At 37.5% G+C, this 17,801-nt stretch overlaps 2 protein-coding genes and 1 non-coding gene across 3 annotated transcripts in view; 1 reads left to right on the forward strand and 2 right to left on the reverse strand.

Annotated features, from left to right (window-relative positions):
* Nucleotides 1–9,351, forward strand: part of Cnot11 (CCR4-NOT transcription complex subunit 11) — a 21,441-nt gene extending 12,090 nt beyond the window's left edge. The window contains exon 7 of the mRNA XM_020157414.2: nucleotides 54–9,351. Coding sequence (XP_020013003.1) covers nucleotides 54–251 — 198 coding nt within the window. The 3' untranslated portion in view covers nucleotides 252–9,351. The remainder of the gene's footprint in view (nucleotides 1–53) is intronic.
* LOC141415330 (small nucleolar RNA SNORD89) lies at nucleotides 3,275–3,390 on the reverse strand. Its single transcript, XR_012440304.1, has one exon. It is a non-coding gene; the product is annotated as a small nucleolar RNA SNORD89 (small nucleolar RNA).
* Nucleotides 4,532–17,801, reverse strand: part of Rnf149 (ring finger protein 149) — a 25,897-nt gene continuing 12,627 nt past the window's right edge. The window contains exons 2-7 of the mRNA XM_020157417.2: nucleotides 17,550–17,800; nucleotides 16,278–16,346; nucleotides 13,388–13,470; nucleotides 11,296–11,392; nucleotides 7,658–7,856; nucleotides 4,532–5,425 (exon numbers count right to left, since the gene is read on the reverse strand). Coding sequence (XP_020013006.1) covers nucleotides 5,382–5,425; nucleotides 7,658–7,856; nucleotides 11,296–11,392; nucleotides 13,388–13,470; nucleotides 16,278–16,346; nucleotides 17,550–17,800 — 743 coding nt within the window. The 3' untranslated portion in view covers nucleotides 4,532–5,381. The remainder of the gene's footprint in view (nucleotides 5,426–7,657; nucleotides 7,857–11,295; nucleotides 11,393–13,387; nucleotides 13,471–16,277; nucleotides 16,347–17,549; nucleotide 17,801) is intronic.

Here is a 17,801-nt window from a genome sequence, read left to right on the forward strand (position 1 = left end):
TATTAATACCTGCCAGGAAAACAGGCACACTAAAATTTTTTTTTTCCCCCCAGAATCGTTTGGTGCGTCTCGTGTGTGTCTTTCTCCAATCCTTAATCCGCAACAAAATTATTAATGTGCAGGACTTATTTATAGAAGTGCAGGCCTTCTGTATTGAGTTCAGTAGGATCCGAGAAGCTGCAGGCTTGTTCCGGTTGTTGAAGACATTGGACACTGGAGAAACGCCCTCGGAGACCAAACTGTCAAAATAGTACGTCACTACCCTGTTCATTGCCCAACCGTATTGCAATTAGTTTTAAAAACTCTTTAGTGGATTGTTTGATCTAATGCATATAAATAACACTTTATTTACTTATAACAAAGTTTTCCTTTTCCTGGATGACTTTTTCCTATCAATGAGTTTTTGGTAAGAACTTGGGAAAGTGTTTTTTTAGGTGTCTTACTGATGACTATCAGAGGAACAACCACTCACAAAAAAAGAGTAGCTGAGGTATTTAAAAGAAAATTTTTTTAAAGAGCAAAGGGCCTGTTCTTGCTTAAAATACCAGTCACAGGTTTCTGAAAAACCAGGAGTCCTGTTTTTCTAAGATTCCAATGTTGAAAGTATTCAATGAGAGTAAGTAAGACATTCTTAAGAATCTGTGGTGCTGTCTTTATGAGCTCTTCTCAAGCATAGCCAAGGACACACTTGTAACTTTATGACAACAGAATACATTAGTCCTGTGAGCCTCTTACAAACATGGGAACTCTTAGTAACCTTCTAGCCTGTAGCAGCAGGCATTGTTTTCTGGGTTTTTTTCTTGAGAATGATTTTTGGTTATTAGTCTAAGATAGCCACTTTTTTGCTTTGGGAGGTAGTATCACCCTAGGAGCCGCTGTTTGTGTTGGGTGGATGTGTGTTTGAGGCACAGGAGAGCAAGGACTAAAGTGCCTCCCATTAAAGCTTTTTTTTTCCTTTTGTTTTAAATCAGCTGTCATCTGGTATGCTTTTTATTTGAAGAAATCATGAAAATTTCCTTTTACAGAGTATAATCTGTTCAATAGGAATTACTCTCTACTCCAGAATTTAGCAAAAGTTAAAGATAGCCAAGCCCATTAATTTTTAAGAGTATAAGTTCCACTCTTGTAGCATTTGACCTGAAGCTTATCTAACATGTATTTTGTTCACAAGGCACATCATAACATTCCGTTCTATGTTATGCATAGAACAGAAGCTGCATTTCATACCTGGGGCCGTTTTAAACAGTGAAGTTGTCCAAAAAAAAAAAAAAACACATAAACGAGGGTATCAAACAGGCCATGTAAAGGAAACTTGTTTGGTGGCTCACACCTGTAATCCTAGCTACTCAGAAAGCAGATATCAGGAGGATTGTGGTTCAAAGCCAGCCTGGGCTTTGAACTCAGGTGTAGACCCTGAGTTCAAACTCTATTATCGCAAAAACAAAAACCCCCAGTACAACAAAGAGGCAAACTTCCCCTTCCCTTGTTCAACCTTAGTTAAGAACATGTGTTGGGCAACTCAAAATTTTTACCACTTTGTGCAAATCTGAAAACAACTGCAAAAGTGTTGTATATAATGGCTTTAGGGTTACAAATAAAACTCTCAAATATGGATTCTTCGAGTAAGGAGGATCAAGATCAGTCTTGACATTTGAAAAGCAACAAATGCTTACAAAAATAGCTTTACTTAAGATAACATTTTATTTAAAAAAAATCTAAAGTCAAGATTTACAATACCACCAAAAGGTTCTTGATTAAACATGTTTAGAAGGCAAGCTGGGTATGGTGGTACAACCTGCAGTCCCAGCTATTCAGGCTGGAACTGGGAGGATGCATGCGCCTAGGAGTTTGAGGCCAGCATGGGCAACATAAACTATATCTCTAAATAGATAAATAAAAATAAGTGGGGGAGGGGGGAGAAAGAAGAAAAAAGAAGGAAGGAAATATCTAAAGTAAAACTATAATCCTAAAATTTAGTAACTTCAACCAGCTTTTAAGTGTAATCAAATGAGTTTAACACCTTCATTTCTTGGGATGTTTTAGTTCCAATTTCCAACATTAAATCACCTGTTAAAAAAGGAATACCGCAATAAGTACTAGTAAAAAGAAGCTATTTGAAAAGAAAAATATTTTGGGAACCTAAAATGTTACCACAAATAATCCTCATTAGCAGTTGTTATTTCTCATTTAAACAACAGAAACAGTATCACTCAATTTTCTTATACAGCACATACTCAATTTTACTCCTCATTTTAAGTAGCACACTTACACATTTTAAGTGAGTCACCTCATGGAGATGATGGATCTCACAGTCTATTTTAATATTTTGAATGATACCCACTTAACAGAAGGGGCTCTGGGAAATTTAGGAAGAACTTTTTACATATATGTTAAAGTCCTAGCACCCTCTGCTTCCTAAAACAATTTGCTGATTTCATTTTATATCTGGTCTGCTTGTTTTTATGCAATCACTACTATTTGTATCAGGAAAATACCTAAGAGCATCAAAAAAACACCATGACAACTCTGGGATTCCAGAACTGCAGTCAGCTCACAAAAACTGCTTCTCCCAGGCTTCTCATCAGCCCACAATATTTGCCTACCCTCATCAAAAAAATGGACTGACTTTCTACAACTTTGTTCTACTAGACTGCTGTAGGAAGAGGGCGAATGGCTAGGATAAGGAGACATTTCACTTTGATAAGGAGTAATAATTCAAGTACTAGTACTTTTGAAAAATGCTGACAAGTGTTTTAAGACTAAAACAAGCTGGGAAAGACGTAGGTGGGTTTTCTAATTTGTTGTTGCATCACAGGTGCACAACATGTTATACTATAAAGCTAGCTCTGCCAACATCCTGTGCTCAGGAAATCACAAAGCAGGGCTTACACTGAGCCTGTAAAAAACTGCTTTTGACAAAAACAAAATGTCCTTAAGTTAGTAATAAACACATACTAATTTAATCTCATCCCTCATTGAACAAGTAATTTTCATGTGCTCAAAACAGATGCTGCCAAATTATGCTATCTTACTGGGAAATTCCATCCACATGGATCACACCTCTTGACTGCCTATTTTCTATTTCTAGCAGTCCTCAATGGGGTGAATACCTCTCTAGGTACAGAGAGTACTGCAACTTGGTCAAGGCCCAGTGTTGTCTGAAGGTCACTGATTATTTTTCCTTAGAGACAGCTGAGTCTTTAGGAATGCCTTTTTTGACCACTCCCATTTAACCAGCTTCCCCAAGGCAGGAAGCTTCTTTCTATCTAGTATTACTGAGGTCAGACCAGTGGTTCGCTTCGGGAGGTTTTGTCATTGTGTCCCCACAGAGAGAGCAAACTGCTGATGGAGACACTGCAATTCGGCCTTTTATTGTCATCATTCCTCAGTAGCCACAGGGAGCAATCTTGTTTAAGGCCCAAAAAGAGAATATAGAACTATTACCTGCTAAATGATGCCATGGTCTCAAACTTCTCTGGTGGTTCCCTGCTGGGATATGCAGAACACCAATCAAGACATTGGGGAGCGAAGAAGCAGGGCAGGTAGAACACCATGGCAGGTAAACTGCTGAGTCTCAGTCTCTCTCACACCTTTGCCTACAATTCTGAAGTTAAAAAACACTCTTCCAAGCCAGGTGTGATGGTGCATGCCTATATTCCTAGCACCTGGGAGGCTGAGTTTGAGGCCAGCATGGGCTGCATAGAGAGACCCTGTCTCAAAAAAAGGGAAAAGAAATCATACTTCTATAATGATTAAATTTACTATGGTCTGTCCAATATTCTTTTTACAAAGTAGCTTCATTAGCTACTGGAAAGAATAAAGCATTTTTCTGTAGTATGTCTCTTAAAAGACAAACAGCAAACAATCTACTTGGTAACAAATCAAGATTATCTTTTCCTATTTGCACTGACCACAGATTTCTAAGGTAACTCTGAGGCTGTTTATTAAAATGAGTGCTCAGTAAGATACATTTCTACTTCATATTCAAAATGGTTGTACAATTTACTTCAGTAAAACTACTCATCAGATGTAGATGAGTAGAATTAAAGTGTAGTAAACAGCCTGATAAAGTTCATGAAGCTTTACATCCTATACATAGCTATACTGCCGATAAAATCTTCAATGTTTAAAGTATATTTTACTCAATAAACATTTATTTTTACCTATAAAGATAAGCACGGTAACTAATTAAGAAGCAACAAAGGAATGACTACAATTCCACACTCTAAAAATAGTGCTTCACAGTTCTTGACTCTCATTTCCAGTAAGCAAGAACAGAGCACAACATAAAATTTTCACACAATGACCTCCAAAAGCTGTGCCTCTGACCTACAAATAAAAAACAGCAAGCCAGCAAAAGGATAAATAATTAGGCAAGGCATGGTCCTGAGTTTGCAAACTAGTCAAGAAAACTGGTAATTTTATTCTAACAAAATCATTCAACTATCACCCTTTTAGTTATATAAAGATTAAATTATGAGAATCAATGTAATATATTCATTGTTAAGAAAAATCACAGTACTCCTATCCATTTCCTTAATCAATGAAGTTTTAATGCTCTTAATGTGCAATACAGAATAATCTTGGCTTTTTTTATTTGTAGGAAAAAGTAGACAAATTTCCCTCCCCATCAAGGTTCTCAAAAGAAATTAGGTAATAAAGGGGAAAATGCAAATCCTAAAGTCATCTAGTGCTTTTCTCATAATTCCACACACTGGAAAGGAGTTCTCAGGTTTTGAAGTCTTTATGTATGATACAGATGTACAAGAAAGTTGTAGATTTCTCTCTCTCTTTTTTTGTTTTTTGAGACAGGATCTTGCTACATAGCCCAGGCTGGCTTCAAATTTTTAACCATCCTGCCTCAGTCTCCTGAGTGCTGAGGTTACAGGTGTGCTTTGCCACACTGAGCAAGATTTCTTATCTCACAAGTTTAAAGTTGTAAAGGTGTCTTTCCTCCAGGGAAAGCCCATTTCATCGATTACTGAATTTATCCCAATTCCACTTCAACTAATCTAAAATTGGTGCACTTTGTCTAAAAGCTTGAGAACTAGAACTAATCTTATTCTTACAGTATCACAGCAGCTAATCTAGGAGTTAGAAATACCACCCATCCTCCACAATAACACATCTTCCCCAGGCCTCATCCTCTGTGACACTCTGAAACAACAGCTTATCGTAAACAGAGTACTTTAGTAGATAAATACATGAAGACTAATCAAAGTCTCTTTAAGAATAAAATATCTTAGCCCTTTAAATATCAAATCTTAAAAGTAAAACAATGTACATTATCTTCAAGTATACAAACTATGTGCTAAAATAAAAAAATAAAATGTCCTTTAGTTCAAGACAAAGCTCTGCCCGTCATGCTGTCAGGATGTGCGCTAGCAGACTGGTCCTCCACGCCGAGGGTCACTCTGGCCTGGTTCTACAAAAAAACACCAAAAGCACCTCTTCAACTTCAGTTGCACAGTCACTCAGTTGGAGAAGGTAATTCATCAAACAAATTATAGAACATTTAAATAAATCTTACATGCAAAAACTGACAACCCATTCCAAAGATACAGACAACAAAAGAAACAGCTTCCTCACATACAATATACAGTTTCCTAGTATTAGCTGAGCCAACACTGACCTGACCAGCACAATGCTACAAAAGAAGATGCAGTCTAGCTTGTGGTGCTAGAATGTTCTCAAGAGTCAACAAGTTACGATCATGATGTTGTGACCAATGAAAATATTAGCTACCATTTATTGGCAGTATGTATCATCCCTAATAAGGGGTCACTAAATATGTCACTATTCCCATTTTACAGATGGCAGGGAAAAGGTGAAGCTGGTATTTAAGTCCAGACCTTCAAAAGCAAAAGTCTGGAGTGCAAAATCACTTCTGCACAGAATGCAAAGGCTTCTTAGAACAATAGACTATTTCCTTAAAGGTCAGCAGAACCAACTTTTTTTCTTTTTCTCAATTTAAAATTTAATGGTAAAATACCGTTAAGCAATACCATTAAATTTGTTTTGGTGCTAAGGATTGAACCCCGAGCTTCGTGTGTGTGCTCTATCACTGCATGTCCCCAGCCTCAACTGCTAAAGTTGTTTTCCTAGCTTAAAAAAAATAACTTTTTAATTTGGCAAGTAAAAACGGTATATAGTTATGGTGTATGGCATGATGTTCTGAAATAAGCACACTTTGTGGAATGGCTGAATGAAGCTATGAACATAAGCATCCCCTCACATAGATATCAATTTAGATAGGCAGTACACTGTACTCATCCACAGTCACCATGTTGTACAACAGATCTCTTGAACTTTTTCTCTGTAATTGAAATGCTGAGTGCTTTGAGTAGGGTGACCCTAGAACCAAATAAGCTCCCTACAGGAGTGAAGCAGGTGGTCAACTGGGCGTTGGGAGGAGCATGAGGCAGCCACTCTCCAGGGCCCTCCATTCCTAAAGCCACATGGCTTTTCTAGGTAGTCCTGAGTGTCTCACAGTGCTTTCCCAACCCTAAGTGAGACTGCATTATACTAGGCAAGTAGTAACGTCTATTCAGAATAACCAATTGTTCTAATTTAGTATTTCTCAACTTAGAGTGTTACTACTTTAAGGCAAAAAGAACACTTAAGATAGTAAGCTTGAGGCTAGACTGACTCAAAAAGATAAAATCAAAACCATAAATACTATCAAAATCTAGCTCAGTAGTTTCAAAATCTGAAAATGATGAAGACTTTCCTAAATTAGGATGCCTTGAAAGGCAAAACTGTGAAAATGAGAAGCCAGAAGATGTAAAAATTACTAATTTCTATCTAGTAAAATACAACAAGAAGTCAAAGTATATAGAAATTGGGAGAGCTAGGGATATAGTTCAGTGGCAGAGTGAATGCTTAGCATTCACAAGGCCCTCCCTGGTTTCCATCTCCATCACCAAAAAGAAAGGAGGAAACTTGGGGAAATGTACAAAAAAATAAGACAAAGACTGAATATTGTCAATATACAAAGAGCTCTAAGAATCAGTATGAAAAATGAGTTGGGAGGTAGAGGCAAGAGTACTGTAAGTTCAAGGTCAGTCTGGGCTACACACATATCAAGAGACCCAGTCTCTCTCATCTCTCCTTCCCCCCACACACAATATTAGTATCTCAATAGAAAACAAGCTAACAAAAAAGGAAAATTTAGCACAGAAAATGAGCAATTTATAAGGGAATGACAATGATCAACAAAGATAAAGAAGGTACCCTTATCAGTAATAAAAATGCTATTTACTATCAGAATGACAAAAACAATTAGACAGGTGGTAACCATGCACAACACAACAATTTCAAAGTGTTTTGATAATAAATGTACATTAATAGTTTAAAGACATTCCAGAAAATCCAAAATGTAATAAATACTTGGTGGCCAGAAAAATAATCTATTCACTGGAACACAAAAAGCATCATTCAGTAAGTTAAAAAACCAGGTGATCTAACAGCACGTAAGTGATATTCCCCCATCCTTAAGCTGAGAAAAATATCTGGAAAGGCATTTATCAAAATGTTGAAATGTAATCTCTAGGTGTGGGACTATGGTGTTCATTTTTTCCTTTATGTTTTTCTGCATCATATATATTTTGTAATTTTCTTTCGACTACTGGTGACACTGTAAAAACCAGCAACCTACCTAGTAATGCTGTGTCCTCCCCTGCATCTTCTTTTAAACTGGCAGTGCAGCGCGGTACAGATTCACTCCTGGTGGACAAGGGCGGGCTGCTGGTGCTGCTCCTGTCCTCATCCTGGAAGGTCACACTCAAATTCCCAGAAGAAACGCTCACAGGGGCGGGCTCTGGAGAGGGCAGCTCCTGCCCATCCTCAGGCTCCCCCTTGAGAATGAGAGAAAATATCTTCCTATGTGACAGGATCATAGCATACCTACCATGTTGCTTGCAGTCCACTTGAGGCAAAGCATTTCTCTTACATTGGAGCTGTGGCCAAAAGGGCACTTTTATCCAGCACCATCAGAAAACAAGCTACTTCTCAACAAGCAGCTTTCTGACACCTACATCATTATTTTTTCCATCTAAAACCAGTTTTCTCTCCTTGATACAAGCACTGTCACCTTTTAAACTATTTTTTTGACAGAAAGTAAAGCTTCCTCATTTTCCTGTTTTCTTGAACACAGGATGTGAACCAGTGCGTTGCTCACTTAGGATACAGCCAGGAACCTTAATTACTGTTTTGGCACTAAGGGGCTAGAGATAAAAAGGCTTCTGAACAGCAAAATGCTACAGGTGCTAATTTTTTTTTTAACCAGCTGCCTCCCTCCTTGCAGATAAAGGTTTTTCAGCTGTAGTTTGCGTCTGACTTTGCTCTCTTTTCCATTTGCTGCTTTAAAGAAAATCAGATAATGAAAAGAGGGCCAGAGACTCCATCAGCATCGCTATATGAAGTCTTAACATTTGGGGAACAACCAGAACTCTTTTGGATTAATAGCAGAGACAAAGCTGCATGTGGGTAGATAAAGCTGGTAGGACAGTGATGGGGGTTAGTGGCTGGGAGCATGTGGCTCACAGGCACTCCCCCTTCCTCTTCAGGATGCTCAGGCACCTCTGGCCTACTCCACCCATGTTCCAGAACTTCCCCCTCCTCCCTCACCAGTAACTAGACACCTTGTTGCCAGGCACAGCTCGCTGCCCAACACAATAAGCCACAAATCCTGTTGCTATTGTGCTACAACACTCAACTCCTGTTCAGTCTCACCCCAACCTGTTAATCTAAAGCCTACCTACCTCCCAACCTCACAGGTCACCCCATGGGCCACCATCAATCAGCAATCTGCAGAGATGCAGTCTAACCCTTTAGCCCCCCTTTTTGCGGCCCCTCAAACATGCACACCCTTCCAGCTTCCCAATTCCACTGGGCGGCATGAGCTCCTCATTTCTCTATGCTTCAGATGGCATATAATCTGCCTCTCTCGTCACACTGTGTCCATAGGCTTGCCCTGGCCCCCACCAGTCCTGAAAGTAAAATCCCCAAGAGTCCTGGAGCAGAGGGCCTGTGTATCATCCATTTTTGCGTCACCAGGGCCAGGCTCAGATCTAACACCTTGGACGGCATTCCTCTGACTGGTGCTTGTTAAATGACTGCAGTGACAAATGACATGATGGAGCAAATACAGGTACAAAGCAAAGGATTGCTCTCCAGTATGAGTAGCCACTTATAAGGAAATAGAGAACTAGTCACTACAAGGGAGCATGTCATGAAAATATACAATACAGGAGGGGACAGTGTGTCTAAAGAAAATGGCATACTATCTAAAGATTAAAACATTAAAAGTAGGATAAGTAAATTCTTTAGCTTTAAAATCACTACAGCTTTCTGCCCTTCAAAAAAATTAAAGCAGGCCTTCCAGGGACACATATTCTACCTTTCTGAAATTAACATCCTAAGAAAGCAACTTAACCTTATATAAAGTGAAGATTCTCAATTTTTAATATATGAAATATATATGAAGCTCAGGGCACAGCTCAAGTGGTAGAGCACCTACTAAGTGTGAGGCCCTGAGTTCAAAGCCCAGACCCCACCGCCCAAAATAAAGAAGATGCACGAACCTATAGTTCCCCAAACAAAACTCATGAAGATGAAAGTCTCCAAGCTAAGGTCAGTGAAATTCCTTTTATACAAATGTCCAGAAATAAAAAGCAGGCTTCAAATTACTTACTAATAAGAAAACAATTTGGCAAGAGCTTCAGAGCGTGCCTGACGAAGGAAGAGCTCTGAGACTTTGCCAAGAAAATAATTTGTCGAGAACCTGTGTTCTGTCATTTAAAATGATGAGTGAGGCTCACCCTCTTGCTAAACAACACTTCTCTGAAGAAAGAGGAAATGAGTCAAGTCTACTTGCGAAGCATGTTATGCCTGGCTAAAGAGAGCTACAAGGATTTAAAACCACAAGTAAAGTTTAGAAATTCTGCAGAAAAGACAAAGAAGTTATAATATAAGGTGGTCCTTGAATGTTAACTTCCCCTTCCTGTACCTTACAGTGAGGGCATTCTGGAACTCACATGAGACACACTCCACAGAGCACTTCAGGAATTATGTAGGAGTAGTCTCTTAATGTCTTCTGAGGACATGCTAAACTAAGAGATGAGAAGATATTTTAGGCAGACCTGTGGCCTGGAAAGGAATAGTCTTGTTTCACAGGTCAATTCCTCAGCAACACTATTATAAAAGCTTACGTGGCTATCATGGCTTTAAGCTGCATAAAATGATCATCTTCAAAAAATCCTTTGTAGTTTCTATTCTACAATAAACTCTACAAAAACTATGTTTAGCAACAAGAAAAATGAATTTGATTTTTAAGTTATTTTTCAAAGATTTTTATCTAAAAACTTTAATCAAGAGTTTTTGAGACATTAATATATTGCATGGAGACTCTAAAATTGAAAGAAAAAAAAAACCTAAAGAAATCATTTTTCCCTCTGTATCTTCTTCTTTGAGTAGGAAAGAACTTGGACCCCTAGATTAAGCAAACTTGTGTTTGAAAGCTGACTCCCATCCACAGGCTGTGTGAGATGAGCAATTCAGTGTCTCTATGCTTGAGTTTCTACCTAGTAGATAGGGAAGGTAATAGCACTTTGTACAGTGGTTGTGAAGATTACATGTGAAATGTGTTTAAGGCCTTTCAGCAAGCCCGTAACCAGTTCTGGCAGGATCACTTTCAATTTGCGCTCATGTCTTCTGAGAAAGGTACCTCACCATCAAAGCATCACAGTCTAATGGACAAATTTCCCCAGCACTACAGAATTTTGAAATGCACAAACAGGGAGAACTAATATCAAGAAGTGTTGGCTTTAGGTTCCTCACATGTAGAATGTGTACCATAAGCCAAAATAAGTATGAGGCTCCTTCTGTTTCATACATTTTATGATTCTCATTTGTATAAGACTGACAAGCACACATATATATATATATATAAAATATACATTTATATATATATAAAATAAACATTTATATATATATGTGTGTGTGTGTATACACACACACACATACATACATACATATATAGCAGTGCAGTACACCAGTATACATATTGCTCCAAGTGATTATAAACTCTCTTGGAGACATCCTGCATATTATCCTATCACTGATATTCTGGATTACTTTAAGAACTCATCTTTAATAGGGGAAAACTTCTTTAGGAAACCATAAGGATACCAGAAGGAGCATTTCTCCTATTCCTCTGGCCTCTGGTTAATAATGAACTTGAATCACTAAGAATAACCGGGGCAGAGATCAAATATAAACAAAAATGTAACAAACCCAGTATCCCAGGGCTTTGATGACATCAAGTTTACACATTGGACACGTTCGGTGATCCAAAAGCCATGGGTCAATGCATATTCTATGAAAAATATGCCTAAAAAAATTAAGTATGTGTTAATGTTTTAAAATAAATGCTTATATATCTTATAAAGGAAATAAGACACTCTACCAACTCAATTCCTCATTGTAAGTTAGCCAACATCAAATCAGCATTGTGCTTTAGTTACTTAAGTATCTATGTTAAGTTATTATCAATTTTACTTTCTACTTTAATAGAATTTGGGACTTCCAGTGAAATTTTCTCTTCACTCCACAAAAACAGCATGTGTTCTTTCTACCATATGCCAAGTTGTACATTTTTATATGCCTTAGTAGGTAACTTACAAGCCTTTTGAGAATAAATGTGGTATAAACAAACTAACAGCAATAAACTAATACTAAACTGGTACTATCATGTATAAGTCCATACAACAACTCAAATGGAAATACAGCAAAAGACTAACAATCATCTTTGGGGTCAGGCTTAAAAATCACTTCTTTTGTCTCGCATATACTTTATATACCCTTCTTTTTTTCTGCAATGAGTATCTATCACTATCAGAATTTTACAAGGCATATACCCTTTCTTCTTTTACTAATTTGTTTTAGTTGGCTATCACCAAAGTATTGGCTTTGGAACCAGATAGGTTGAGCCTGAACACCAGCTGCGTGACTTGACAGCTATGACCATGGGAGCTCAGCTCCAACCATCTGTTCCTACATCATGGGCTGCACCAAGCTGGGCACAGCACATACCTACTTCATTATTATTACTGTACTTTGAAGATCTTTCCTTCAAAATGCTGTTAAAATGTCAATTCTTCATTACCTAACAGTCTATCCCAGCTTGTCTTTTGACTTTTCTATCCTCAAACTAAAACGAACTTAAAAGAATAATTTCACAAAAAAACAAAAGAAACTTATTGGCTTTACTGGGGAATGTATTACACGAAGCTTGGGAAGAAATGGGAAAGACATTAAAATTCCAAAAATAAAGAGCAGGAAATGTACATATGTAACAATTCTGTATTTCAAGGTCATATACAAACCCCAGCTCAGCCATCAGCACATACCCAGCAATGCTCATCTTGGTGGTATCCTGAGTATCATGTTAAAATCAGAAAGCTGCCCATACCCAGTCCAGAGTAAGGATTCTTTTCTACTTAAATGATTTTCTACAGTATATTATCAACTTCTAGTGACCCCAATTCATTAAGTCCCTACTGTGCCAACCCTATAAATGCTGACAGATTTAAGCCAGCTACTTTCACTCAGGAAACCTATTTGGTTACTTTGATACTAATTCCTTTATTTCCTTCACAGAGTTATCAAGAATTTAAGGTACTATAAAGAACTTGTATATATACACTAAACTACTCTTAATTATATTAATCTGCAACTTGCTTCTAAAAGGTATGAAATATAATTGAAACTGATCAGACTTAAAATGTCTAATTTCTATACATAAACCCTTCTGCTAACAAAGCAAATATTTTTAAAAGTTATTATTAAAGTGGCCCATAATTAAAAAGGAAGTTGCAACTTCCTGTTGCCAAAACTGACCCTGAGTTACTGTAACCTGAGTAAAAGGAAGAATATTTATTTTATGCAACTTTGAAAAGAACCCAAACCAGAGTACAAATAAGAGCAAACCATTGCTTTCCCTGATCTGCTTCCTGTGGCCATTCCAGGCTCTCACCCTGGTCCCTCATCTTTCTTGCTTCAGTTTCTTTACTCCTAACTTTCTGCATTGCTAAGTGTACAATGGACTCCTAGGATGCTAATGAAGTCTTGCCTGTAAGACTAAAAGCCAATATACTACAAAGATGCATAATGGGTTCTTAATGGTCACTTAAGGTTCTCCTAAGCAAAGCAATTTTAAAGACCCTTGAAGATGACATGAAAGCCTGAGCCTGTTTTCTGAAAGAAGAGATGACCAAAGACAGCAAGATCTTCATATCAGAAAAGCCACGGAATTCTTTTGTCTGAATCTTGAAACTTCTCAAGCTATTTTTTAAATATTGTAGGAGACAAAAAAGAACATACTTACTTGCATGGCAGGATTCTGATAACATCTTTTACTTTAAAATTTTCAATACACACTGCACAGTTCTCAGCATCAACATCAATTCCCTGTTTAAAAAAAAAAAGGAGGAAAGAGTTTGCTACATTGTGAATATACAGCACATCTTTGGTAAATGCACAGCATTCTAACTAAAACAGTGAAAAGTTCTGTACTACACTAAAACAAAGATAACTGTACTTGGTATTTACTTCTTACCACTACCAAGCAAGCATCTAAGAAATCTGGCTAAAAAGGGGGGAAAAAATGTCTGCTTAATCACGCATTCACAGTGTTTAAATACTAAGCTAGTGTTTGGGTTTAGAAAAAAAGTAATCCACAGTGCTTGCCTAGCAAGCTTGAAGCCCTGAGTGCAATCCCCACTATGCAAAAAGAGGGAGAAAAAATGTTCATGTTTTAAGGGCTACAGCAATGCAAGTGACTGCTATCTTATGTTAAAATAATTTTTTTCAAACATAAAACTTAAAATATAAAGAGAAAGTATTCAAAGAAAGACTTTCAGGAATCTAAAATCATTAAAAACAAATTCACATTTGTTAAGAACAGAGTTACAACTTGGAAAGGAGAAAATGCAAATTGTTACATATCTAAAAATATTCACCTCACTAATAACAAACGAATTCACAAATCGGGATAAGTCACTATTTTTGTTGAGCAAACTAAAGGTACAAAGAAACAAAAGTTACTAAGGAGGAGGCAGTTTTGTGAAAAATTTCTACTTTTTAGAATCTATGGGTCACAGACCTTTTTTAGTGGGGCCAGCCCTTCCACTTCTCTCTCCTCACTAGGTCCTGTTCATCAACAAAGCAGCCAGGGCCAGAGGGGCCACCTGACTTGACAGGTTATATTCTGAGACCAGGTCTCAGGAACTCAGTCAGTGAGTGAACCTGTCTGCAGCTTTAGCCAAGTCACATTATGAAAAATAGCCACATTATCCTTATGGAATAATTTTAAAACATACTTAGCCACATGCACCACTTACTTAATTACCAAGGAAGCAGCAAAAGCTGGAGCTTATATGTGGATGTTATCAAAGACTTTATTAACTACAAGAGCCTTTTAAATTATATATCACAACAAAAGTACTGTCTCTTATTTACCATCTGTCACGCAAAAATGATGAAATAATTTTTGAAGTCCCTAATAATTTGCAAGTTACCATGAATGAGTTCACAAGAAAAGAAAAATTTAAAAATAAACTGTAATCTCCAGAAATGGATAAGATATAGACACATTTTTTTTTTATAAGTTTAAAATGTGTAAGTGCCAGAAAATTCATGTACACACTTCTTGGACTATGTAGGGATCCTTTTTTTTTTTAAATTATTCCAACAACTTTCAAAAATAAAAAAGGTCCCTGTCAACATACTTTTAAAATGTTCCATATAGGAAGAAGATAACACTGACTAAAGTTCTGAAAGCCTTGACTCACAAAATGCCACATATGAAATCTGCGTCTTCTCAGATGTCAGGACTAAGACTTCCTGCTAAAGGAGAGCAGTCATGTTGCAAGAACACAGAATCACATGCATGTCAAGCAGCCAGCTATGCAGAATGTGTGGACAGTCTGTCACAGGTATTAACTAGAACTTTCCCAGAGGACCCTCAGTGATTTGTGAATCAGATGCTAATGAAAAGCAACTTTTTATCTTTTTACTTCTGTTTAACACATTTGCACAGAAAGAAATCAGTATTTTGCACAAACTATTGAAATTACACTGTATAATGTAGAAGTTATTAGGGAAGGAATGGTACCCTTAATACTGAATATATCACACAAGCCATTAATATCAGATTCTAAACTTTTAAAACTCAAAGGTCTGTAATTTAATGTGTCATTTTTGTTTTAATCCTGTAAGTAAGGCAGAGGAGAAGATATATACCATAAGCGTAGTTTCTTTCTTTTTTCTTGAGAGGAATGGAGACTGGAGGGTGCAGTAAATTAAGTCTCAACAACTTAGTGAGATAAAATGACATTCAAAACAATCGAGCCAACTCACAAGTACAGGTCAACACAGTTAGCAACATTTCACAGCACAGACTGCTGTTAAGAATAAACAGAAGCAACAGTTTTGCTTTTAAGGAACACATCCTTTAAGAACTCTATGTATCTAGACTCAGGCTTTGTCCTATTCCCCAAATTCTTTATATCTCTGGTATAATTCTGAACTTTTAAATCTTGGATTGGCCATATCAAAATGTTTCCTTTTTTAAATAGTTTTAAAAACACCCTTTTTCTCCTTCACAGAACCTCAGTATTACAGGACCTTAATTACAAAACCTGTAATTAAGAGCCTCACAAAGAACGTAATAGTCTCAAATTCAACAAAAATGAATTTAAGGTATCGAGGTCTATGGCTTAGACAGTACATTCTGCAGAGTCTTTGCAGTCATCCAGATCTGACCAGGAGAACCATCAGCGACGGCAATGTTGGCGCTGCAGTATGGCAGTATCTGGTAATGTGACCACTGAACATTTGAAATGTAGCTAGTGTAACTAAGAAACTCATTTTTAAATTAAATTTAATTTGGGGGGACAGTGCTGGGATTAATTCCAACCCTTGTGCATGCTAAGCTCATGTTCTACCACTGAGCTACCGCCTCACCCCAGTCTCCTAATTTACTGAAAGTTGAATGGCTATATTTGTCTAGTGGCTGTCAGCAGAAAGCACTGGTCTGGAAGGCTTTTCCCATGGCATTTCACCAATCCTTTAAAATAGACAACACACACATGACAGTTAGTAACAACTCAACTCATTACTACGAATCAGCACAGTGGAAAGAAATACTTCTCAAGACAAACACATTCTCTAGTCTAAACAAAACAAAACAAAGTAAAGTACCAGGAAAATATTACCTTTTCTCCATGCTTCACAGTATGAAGTGGAAGCTGGCCAATAACTTTCTTAGTTTCCTTCCTATGGCTCTTAGAGAGGAAAATGTTATTATTAAAACACTTTAAATCATCACTGTTTTTTAAAAGTCACACATAACAAGGGAAAGCACACAGAAAAAATTCTTTAGCAAAACAAGTAACTACATATACAATAACTAAAAAAACAAATAAAAATACCCCCCAAAACAAATTAAAGAACATTTTAATCTTTCTTTTTGAGGCAGGGTCTCACTATGTAGTCCAAGCTGGCCTCAAACTCTCCATCCTCCTTCCTGCCTCAGCCTCCCAAGAGCTTGGATTACAGGTGTGTACCACCACAGTCAGCTCATTTTAGTCTTAATATATAGAACAGCCACATAGCTTAAGAGCTATTTGATCAGGAATATTTATTTTCAATTCTGTATCTGAGAAAGAACACCTCCCTCCCACCTTTCAGTGGTGCTGAGATGGAACCCAAGAACTCATACATTCTAAATATGTGCTCTGCCCACCTCTAGTTCCAAGAAACCAATTCCTATGTTTACGTGTTGGTGAGAAAGTAATGAGGTGAGGAAAAGGGCACCATATACTTAGTCTACTAAGGTCCCAAAAAGGAAAGAGTCCTTCCTAGTCATCAGGAAGGAGACCTTTGCAGGAGGACAGAGGACGCTACAGGAAGCCTCTGGCACTTCTAGTACCCTCATCTGCTATTACCAAGAAAGAGCCTCTCTGCACATAAGGAGCTTGATCACTGCTCCACAGTGGAAACAAGGAAGCTCCTTCGTCTCTGCTCTTCAACTTTAGGCCAGGTGAGAGAAAGAGGGTTTCATGAGGGCAGGTTTACTCTGTCTCATGCCTTCTCATCATTCCTGTTTAGAAAAGAGAGTGCCTGTAGGAACTAAATATGCAAAAAGTAACCCAGCCTTAAAAGTATTCAATTTCCCACAAAACAAAATTTAATACATTCTAATAAAATAGTTATTTTCAGATCTGGACATGGTGGGCACTCCTGTAATCCCAGCACTTGAGGAGGTTGCGGCAAGAGGATCAATAGTTCAAGATGCCTGGGATAGATAGTGAGACCCTGTCTCAAAGAAACAAAAAACAAACAAAACAAAGTTACTTTTGAAAAGTTCTATGAATACTTAAATAAGTGAAAATGAAATATGGTCAAATATAACTTCAAGTAATATATATGTGATATATTTATGAATTAGCATTTTAAAAACAAAATTAATGGCTATCTATAATTACCTGACTTCCAAACTGTGAGCCAGTGTATAGGAAACGCTGAATATAGTAAAATATTAGCCAGGCTAATGAGATGACCATCATGGTGATGAAGGCAATGGCCACAAACACCACAGACTGGCCACTGATGAACTCCTGCATGTGACGCGTGCCAATCCCTATGGTCATTTTTACTGGAATTCCTCTTTGCACCAGATTGAAAATTTCTCGTCCTTTTGGATAGCTAATCATGATGACCACTATGTTTCCTGTTCC

The sequence above is a fragment of the Castor canadensis genome, chromosome 12 (assembly GCF_047511655.1).
Source record: "Castor canadensis chromosome 12, mCasCan1.hap1v2, whole genome shotgun sequence".
Classification (NCBI taxonomy): domain Eukaryota; kingdom Metazoa; phylum Chordata; class Mammalia; order Rodentia; family Castoridae; genus Castor; species Castor canadensis.